The 10,083-nt window shown below is 41.3% G+C and overlaps 1 protein-coding gene across 1 annotated transcript; it reads left to right on the top strand.

Moving 5' to 3' along the window:
- The first annotated feature begins 5,621 nt into the window (after positions 1 to 5,621).
- Positions 5,622 to 6,617, top strand: LOC119116349 (myeloid zinc finger 1-like). The gene is made up of 2 exons (XM_037241658.1): positions 5,622 to 6,395; positions 6,613 to 6,617. The coding sequence occupies exons 1-2, from the start codon at positions 5,714 to 5,716 to the stop codon at positions 6,615 to 6,617; spliced, it is 687 nt and encodes a 228-aa protein (XP_037097553.1). The 5' UTR covers positions 5,622 to 5,713.
- The last annotated feature ends 3,466 nt before the right edge of the window (positions 6,618 to 10,083 follow it).

Below are 10,083 nucleotides of genomic sequence, written 5' to 3'. Positions count from 1 at the left end.
CACCTGACCATTTGGTATCTATGCGAGAGTCACTGCCCTATGTGTGTGTGTGTGTGTGTGTGTGTTGTCAGTGGTCTGTGCCTATGTGTATTGGAAGGTTACACAGCTCTGTATACTGTTGGGAAAAATATACTTTTTATCATTGGATTCTATGTATCTACTTATGTGTGCAAGATCTTCTACAGGATGTGACATTTTGACCTCGTGATGTTGACTTGGGAGCAGATGGCTGGCTAAGGAGCTCATGTTTGGAGTCACGAGCCGCGCTATACAATAAGCCCCATTTCTATTACTCATAAACAGGACATGAGGTTGTCATGCGATAACTGAAGCAGACAAACGTCCTATTTAAGTGGAGGTCATGAGAACGCCACAGGGGTATCCGTCCCATAGGCATTAAGACTACGTCTTTCTTCTAGCTAAAGTCATGAGCCGACCATATCGCTTCTGTCCAGATAGTATCCTGTTGTGCTGTGGAATGTCCTTCCTGTCTAAAGAAGCTATGCATTCATGTACACTTGCCCCATTGTTTGTTCCTCAATAAAAGGCACGACCAAACTGAAGGAAGGGCGCAGATCTCAGCCACACTTGCTGTGTGTGTCTGGATTGTGCCCATCTGCAGATGATCGCTTGCCATCGAAGACATATCCTGCCTCTGTGAGATTCTTTTCAGATAAATGTTGTGAACCCAACATATACGTGCTCTGATTGAGCAGTCATGTTTATATAAAATAAGACGAATGGCCTCAATCAACAACAGTCCATAGATAAAAGCTAAAGTTGATCTAATTATTCCAACACCTATTTTTATTTTGTTAGGAATTCCTAGGTACATAGGCGTTGTGAAACAATGCGAGCGACTAGACCAGACGTGGCCACATCCGGCCCACGGGGCCGTTTAATCCGGCCCGCCAAACCTGAATAAATAGTAGTAGGGGAAGCGCCCGCCCGCGCATTTACTCCCGGGAGCCGTGTCAGAAAGCTCGGTGCACACTCACAAGTGCGTGTGCGTACTCAGGAATACATAGTAATTTCATCTATCAGTGCCGAATTTCGAGTGTAGGCTGTGACGTCAATATTCTCGTAATTCGTAATTTTCAGATACAGTTTTACGCTAATGCCACCCACAAACCTTCCCCTGGAATCCTTCCATTAAAATGAGTGGCCCGAAGAAAAGAAAGGTGGACACTGAGTGCCGAATGTTAAAAAAGAGTGGACAATTTGGCTCGACCTACGTGTGTGAGAAGACGTTCAGCCACATGAACGTCAACAAAGCCCGTCACAGATCTAGGTTAATGGACCGACACCTCGGCTCTATCCTAAGAATTACCACAACAAATTTTACTCCAGACTATGATGCACTAGCAAAAAAGGGAAACCAACAATACTATTGATTTCTTTATTGCTTTATTTAGATGTATTCTTTCACTGATTCTTCAAGATGATGTATTTGGTCAGAATGTTTGCCGTTAGATGTGATTTCGCCTCATTAGATAAACATATTTCATAAATGTGACCTGCAGGCGTGGAAGTGATGGAAAATGTTATTCATCATAACAGTGTCGTATTTAATAAGAATCACTGATAGTAGTTTTTTGGTGAAATATTGTTTTAATGCTGTTAATAAATGCATTTGTTTTCAAAAAGCTTTTTTTAATATCCATGCTTTAGTATCTACTAAAAGTAAAAACCTTTTATGCAATGACTTTTACATGTCATTTATATTACTTCACACAAACACTACATCCATCTGCTCCTGGTTCGGCCCCCCTGTCAAAATTTAGAACCCAATTCGGCCCGCAAGTCAAAAGGTTTGCCCACCCCTGGACTAGACTCTTTTGCTAAGTGTATTTTCTTGCCAAACTATCTAGCACAGCACAAAATACTATCGCGTAAATACGAGATCACCTATATTCAATTACTTCAACAAATAGCTCACTCGCCGCTGTCCAAAAGACACTTTTGTTAGCCAAACATCGTTGAACAAGTGTTGTGATTGCAGTGTGAAAATGTCTGGGACCACAGCAGAGTACGTGAATGAAAAGGACCGCAGTCGTCGACGACTGGAACATCTTTGGCTGCAGCCTTATGTTGTGTTGCGCAGAGCAGGTTAGTACACGTCTAGCTTCTATACCAGGGGTCTTATTGGCCCGCAGCAAATTCTGAAAACATAATTGAATATGGCCCGCACAAGAAGCTTGAGCTCAACTCTGTTGCACTTCTCAGTTTCCACACTAGATGGAGCCCGCCACACAAAGCGTTTGACGTCCCATTGGAGGTGGACATATGCTCGATATCATTTTTCATTATTAAATTGAAGTATATGTTGAATGAAATTAAATAAAAATTTTGAATTTTGCATCGATTTTGGCTGATTTATTGCATTTTTAAAAACTGCGTACTTTATGAAACACCCTATATTATGAATCCTCTTCCAGTGTTTATTTTTTAGTAGAATTCTATTGAAATCCTGTGTGATATGCTGATTGAAAAAGTCCTTGTATAGGTTTTGCCAGTTTCTCTTCAACTGTAACTTTCATTGTTAATATGTGTTTGTCTTGTTTTGCAGACATCAGTGAAGCTATTCGTCCTAAGCAGGAGGAGCCAGACCGCACTCGCATTAAAGAGGAAGATGTGGGCAAAGAGGTCCACCACTTCAATGAACAAATGGAGCAGAAGTTTCTATGCACTATAAAAGAGGAAGAGCCGGAGCGGCCTTGTAATGAAGAGGAGGGAGAGGACTCTCGCGACATTAGAAAGGAGGAGGAAGATACCTGCAAGATGCCATTGACTGGTGTTCCTGTGAAGCGTTTAGATGAGGGTCAACATAAGGTGAGCACATGGGCGAAGCCTCCCAGCTGCAGCTCAAGTCAACAAATGACCAGAGGTGATGGAGACCACTGTGGAGGATCACAAGCAGCTCCACCGTCAGATAGTGATGAGGTGTTGTCACATGTTCCTGCTGCTGCTGCTGCTGATGATGATGATGATGATGATGACGATGATGATGATGATGATGATGATCCTGCTGCAGCTGCTGCTGCTGCTGATGATGATGATGATGATGATGATGATGATGAAAAATACTCTCGGAGGGAACATTTAACAATGCACACAAAAATCCACACTGGCGAGAAACGTTTTTCATGCTCAGTTTGTGGCCAGAAATTCTCTCGGAGGGTAAATTTAAAAATGCACATAAGAATCCACACTGGCGAGAAACCTTTTTCATGCTCAGTTTGTGGCCAAATATTCGCTCGGAGTGAACATTTGAAAAGGCACACAAGAACCCACACTGGCGAGAAACCTTTTTCATGCTCAATTTGTGGCCAGAAATTCTCTCGGAGGGTAAATTTTAAAATGCACACAAGAATCCACACTGGTGAGAAACCTTTTTCATGCTCAGTTTGTGGCCAAATATTCTCTCAAAAGGAAAGCTTAAAATCTCATACAAGAATCCACACTGGCGAGAAACCTTTTTCATGCTCAGTTTGTGGCCAACAATTCTCTCACAGGGCAACTTTTAAAAGGCACACAAGAATCCACACTGGCGAGAAACCTTTTTCATGCTCAGTTTGTGGCCAAATATTCTCTCTAAAGGAAAGCTTAAAATCTCATACAAGAATCCACACTGGCGAGAAACCTTTTTCATGCTCAGTTTGTGGGCAAAAATTCTCTGAGGTGGGACATTTAAAAATACACACAAGAATCCACACTGGCGAGAAACCTTTTTCATGCTCAGTTTGTGGCCAAAAATTCTCTCAAAGTGGACATTTAAAAAAGCACACAAGAATCCACACTGGCGAGAAACCTTTTTCATGCTCAGTTTGTGGCCAAAAATTCTCTCAAAGGGTAAGCTTAATCAGGCACACAAGAATCCACACTGGCGAGAAACCTTTTTCATGCTCAGTTTGTGGCCAAAAATTCTCTCAAAGGGTAAGCTTAATCAGGCACACAGAAGCCCACACCTAACCCTGTTGCCTGCTCAGTCAGTTGCCAAAGAGTCTATTGAGAATTCTGAGTGTCTTGGGTAGATGAGCAGTGATCCATGAAGTTCTCACCTTCTATTTGAGCAGACTTTATGATAATTCTATTCTAGTATGCACCTTTTGATTGAGATGCTGAACTCCTTCCCTTTACTGCTGTGAGAAGTTCATTTCATTTTAGTTTTACCAATGAATTTGAAAATAAAGTTAACTGGCCTTGAGATGATAATAGTTTTGTATTTTTCATTACACTTTATTTTGTTTTTAGTTGTGTGTTCATATTCAGGGCAAGTTGCTTAGTTTTTATTAGTGGCTGTTTAGGATTTTGTATTGTTCTGCTTTTCATGTTCATGTGGATCAATAAAATGAAAAATAAAATAGTGTTGGATATCCCCCAGGCGGCTCGTTGGCGCACTGGGTAGCACGTCCGCCTCACAGTTAGGAGGTTGCGGGTTCGATTCCACCTCCGGCCCTCCCTGTGTGGAGTTTGCATGTTCTCCCCGGGCCCGCATGGGTTTTCTTCGGGCACTCCGGTTTCCTCCCACATCCCAAAAACGTGCTTGGTAGGCCGATTGAAGACTCCACGTTGTCCCTAGGTGTGAGTGCGAGTGCAAATGGTTGTTTGTCTCTGTGTGCCCTGCGATCGGCTGGCAACCGGTTCAGGGTGTCCCCCCTGCTCTGTCCATAATAGTATCCCTGTTGTTCTGTGGTCATGAGATGTAATGTCTGTTGGGAAAAATATACTTTTTATCATTGGATTCTATGTATCTACTTATGTGTGCAAGATCTTCCACAGTATGTGACAGTTTGACCTCGTGATAATGACTTGGGCACATATGGCTGGCTAAGGAGCACATGGCCGGGGTCATGAATTGCGTTATACAATAAACTCCTTCGTTAGCTAGTCATGACTAGGTCATGAGTCTATTATGAGATTGCTAAAGCAGACAAATGTCTTATTTAATCTAAAGTCATGAGTACGCCACGGATGTATGCATCTCAGGGGCACTAAGACCCTCCTGCTTAATCTGGTTAAAGTCATTAGACGACCATACTGCTCTTTCTATAATAGCATCCCTGTTTCTGTGGTCATGAGATGTAATTATGAGATGTCATTCCTGTTTAAGAAACCATGCATTCATGTAGACTCCCCCCACTGTTGTTCCTCAATAAAAGGCACGACCAAACTGGGAGAAGGGCGCGGATCTCAGCCACACTTGCTGTGTGTCTGGGTCGCGCCCTTCTGCAGAAGCTCGCTTGCCATCGAAGACATATCCTGCCTCTGTGAGATTCTTTTCAGATAAATGTTGTGAACCCAACACAAACATTGTTGAACAAGTGTTGTGATTGCAGTGTGAAAATGTCTGGGACCACAGCAGAGTACGTGAAGGAAAAGGACCGCAGTCGTCGACGACTGGAACATCTTTGGCTGCAGCCTTATGTTGTGTTGCGCAGAGCAGGTTAGTACACGTCTAGCTTCTATTATGAATCCTCTTCCAGTGTTTATTTTTAGTAGAATTCTATTGAAATCATGCGTGATATGCTGATTGAAAAAGTCCTTGTATAGGTTTTGCCAGTTTCTCTTCAACTGTACTTTCATTGTTAATATGTGTTTGTCTTGTTTTGCAGAAATCAGTGAAGTTATTCGTCCTAAGCAGGAGGAGCCAGACCGCACTCGCATTAAAGAGGAAGATGTGGGCAAAGAGGTCCACCACTTCAATGAACAAATGGAGCAGAAGTTTCTATGCACTATAAAAGAGGACGAGCCGGAGCGGCCATGTAATGAAGAGGAGGGAGAGGACTCCTGCGACATTAGAAAGGAGGAGGAAGATACCTGCAAGATGCCATTGACTGGGGTTCCTGTGAAGCGTTTAGATGAGGGTCAACATAAGGTGAGCACAGGGGCGGAGCCTCCCAGCTGCAGCTCAAGTCAACAAATGACCAGAGGTGATGGAGACCACTGTGGAGGATCACAAGCAGCTCCACCGTCAGATAGTGATGAGGTGTTGTCACATGTTCCTGCTGCTGCTGCTGCTGCTGATGATGATGATGATGATGATGATGATGAGTCTCAAAACAAACACAGGCAATGTTCTCACTGTGGAATTTGTTTTGCTCATAGCAGTAGCTTGAAACAACACATGAGAATGTACACAAGAAAGAAAAACTTTTTCTGCTCAGATTGTGGCCTAAAATACTCTCGGAGGGAACATTTAACAATGCACACAAAAATCCACACTGGTGAGAAACCTTTTTCATGCTCAGTTTGTGGCCAAGAATTCTCTCAGCGTGGACATTTAAAAGAGCACACAAGAATCCACACTGGCGAGAAACCTTTTTCATGCTCAGTTTGTGGCCAAAAATTCTCTCAAAGGGTAAGCTTAATCAGGCACACAAGAATCCACACTGGTGAGAAACCTTTTTCATGCTCAGTTTGTGGCCAAATATTCTCTCGAAAGGAAAGCTTAAAATCTCATACAAGAATCCACACTGGCGAGAAACCTTTTTCATGCTCAGTTTGTGGCCAAGAATTCTCTCAGAGTGGACATTTAAAAGAGCACACAAGAATCCACACTGGCGAGAAACCTTTTTCATGCTCAGTTTGTGGCCAAAAATTCTCTCAAAGGGTAAGCTTAATCAGGCACACAAGAATCCACACTGGTGAGAAACCTTTTTCATGCTCAGTTTGTGGCCAAATATTCTCTCAAAAGGAAAGCTTAAAATCTCATACAAGAATCCACACTGGCGAGAAACCTTTTTCATGCTCAGTTTGTGGCCAACAATTCTCTCACAGGGCAACTTTTAAAACGCACACAAGAATCCACACTGGCGAGAAACCTTTTTCATGCTCAGTTTGTGGCCAAAAATTCTCTCGGAGTGGACATTTAAAAAGGCACACAAGAACCCACACTGGCGAGAAACCTTTTTCATGCTCAGTTTGTGGCCAAAAATTCTCTCAAAGGGGAAACTTAAAATCTCATACAAGAATCCACACTGGCGAGAAACCTTTTTCATGCTCAGTTTGTGGCCAAAAATTCTCTCGAAGGCTAAGCTTAAAATCTCATACAAGAATCCACACTGGCGAGAAACCTTTTTCATGCTCAGTTTGTGGCCAAAAATTCTCTCAGAGTGGACATTTAAAAGAGCACACAAGAATCCACACTGGCGAGAAACCTTTTTCATGCTCAGTTTGTGGCCAAAAATTCTCTCAAAAGGTAAGCTTAAAATCTCATACAAGAATCCACACTGGCGAGAAACCTTTTTCATGCTCTGTTTGTGGGCAAAAATTCTCTGAGGTGGGACATTTAAAAACACACACAAGAATCCACACTGGCGAGAAACCTTTTTCATGCTCAGTTTGTGGCCAAAAATTCTCTCAAAAGGTAAGCTTAAAATCTCATACAAGAATCCACACTGGCGAGAAACCTTTTTCATGCTCAGTTTGTGGCCAAATATTCTCTCAGAGTGGACATTTAAAAAAGCACACAAGAATCCACACTGGCGAGGAACCTTTTTCATGCTCAGTTTGTGGCCTAAAATTCTCTCAAAGGGTAAGCCTAATCAGGCACACAGAAGCCCACACCTAACCCTGTTGCCTGCTCAGTCAGTTTCCAAAGAGTCGATTGAGAATTCTGAGTGTCTTGGGTAGATGAGCAATGATCCATGAAGTTCTCACCTTCTATTTGAGCAGACTTTATGATAATTCTATTCTAGTATTGTTGGGGAAAATGTACTTTTTATCATTGGATTCTATGTATCGACTTATGTGTGCAAGATCTTCCACAGTATGTGACAGTTTGACCTTGTGATAATGACTTGGGAGCATATGGCTGGCTAAGGAGCCCCTGACTGGAGTCATGAGTCGCGCTACACAATGCCCCATAGTTAGCTATACATGAACAGATCATGAGGTTGTCATGGGATGGCTGAAGCAGACAAACGTCTTATTTAAGTAGAAGTCATGAGTACGCCACAGAGGTATGCATCCCAGGGGCACTAAGACTACGTCTTTGTTAAGCTAAAATCATGAGACGACCATACTGCCCTGTCCATAATAGTATCCCTGTTGTTCTGTGGTCATGAGATGTAATTGTGGAGTGTCCTTCCTGCCTAAGAAACTACGCATTCATGTACACTTGCCCCATTGTTGTTCCTCAATAAAAGGCACGACTAAACTGGAGGAAGAGCGCGAATCTCAGCCACACTTGCTGTGTGTCTGGTTTGCGCCCTTCTGCAAAAGTCGCTTGCCATGGAAGACATCTCCTGCCTCTGTGAGATTCTTTTCAGATAAATGTTGTGAACCCAACATCTCCTCTCTTCCAAAACGTTTATTGAGTGTTATTAAAAGGAAAGGACACAGCTCAGTTTGTCTTCAAAGCAACCCACAATCAGTTCCCCATTACACTCAATAGCTTTTACAGGAGAAGGGAAGACTATCACTGTCATAACACCAGAAATAATGCTAGACTTAAGTTGCCCCCCACACGAACTTCCCTGTCCAAATTTAGTCTTCATTTCAGGGGTGCCAAAGTATTTAATCAACTTCTTATCCATTTCTTTGACCTTTTGTCCTTCATGTTTAAAACTGCTGTTTAACGACACGTATTCACAAATGACATATGCACTATGAACTATAGTAGTATTACTTGAGTTAGGGTGCTTGTTTCTATGGCTACTGTTATTATTTTGCCTTGATGATATATTGTCTTTGTAGTGTATTGGATGTTCAAATCATTGTATTTTGTTTTTATTTACATTTTACAAAATTTCCCAACTTCAACCGAATCCGGTTTGTGTGTGTGTGTGTGTGTGTGTGTGTGTATGTGTATATATATATATCAATATATATATATATATATATATCAATATATATATATATATATATATATATATATATATATATATATATATATATATATCAAAATATATATATATATATATCAATATATATATATATATATATATATATATATATATATATATATATATATATACGTATATATATATATATCACTGACTCGTAAAGTCCCTCCTCCATCTAACGCTCGCTGGCGCTGCTGATTGGTCGTTCGCGAAGATTCACGAGTGAGTGACAGACAGCGTTGCCGCTATGCCATTGCCAGCCGACACACTTTATGCCGACATTGAGGTTTTAATTTTGTTTTTGTTGGCTTGTAGTTGATGGTGTTATTATATATCGAATGTGTTTGTGTTTGAATAAAAGGTTGAAAAAAACCGTTATGCCGACATTTGTTAATTTTGGGGACACCAACTCAGATAACGTAAAACACATGTACATATTGTCATATAAAGCAGTTAACCAAATGTCTGATTTTTATGTTTTGATTGGCGAATATAAAAACAAGGAGTAAAACACCAGACAAGTTATAACTTAAATGTTTATAATAATAATAATAATAATAATAATAATAATAATAATAATAATAATAATAATAATAATAATAATTAAAGTACATCTCGAACCAGCAATCTAATGTGAAACTGCAGTCGATATATTGGATAACAATATTTAGGCATATATATGCATCCACGTTATTTAAAACCTGCTATAAGTAAATCGTAAATCTACGTTCTGGCTTCCATAGTTCACGCCAGGAGACGCAACATATTCACTGACTGATCCGTTGATGCACAAGAAGGCAGTTCACTCATTGACTCGTTCGCGAACGGGAAAGCCAGGATTCGTTCCCTCACTGATCCGTTCTCGCGGTGAACTGGAAATGCGAATCACTGAGTGAATCACAGTGAGTGATTCGTTCACTCACAGATTCGTTCGTTGGTGAACGGGAAATGCAATTCACGACTCGTTCGTGAACGGGAAGTTACGTCACTGACTCGTAAAGTCCCTCCTCCATCTAACGCTCGCTGGCGCTGCTGATTGGCTGATTTTCTTCTTCGTTTTGTTTTACGGCGAGGTAGCACCAGCTTCAATGGGCATTACTGACATCTACTGGTTGAAGTTATATATGAAAGGAAAAAAAGAACGAATCACTTTAGGAAGTGATTCGTTCACTCTCGTTCACTGAAACGATTCGTTCTCTTTGAACGAATCGTTCACTCACGAGCCAACACTAGG

This window comes from Syngnathus acus, chromosome 22, assembly GCF_901709675.1.
Source record: "Syngnathus acus chromosome 22, fSynAcu1.2, whole genome shotgun sequence".
Classification (NCBI taxonomy): Eukaryota; Metazoa; Chordata; class Actinopteri; order Syngnathiformes; family Syngnathidae; genus Syngnathus; species Syngnathus acus.
The sequence above is the reverse complement of the archived record's forward strand: the minus strand, read 5'-3'. Positions and strand labels throughout refer to the sequence as shown.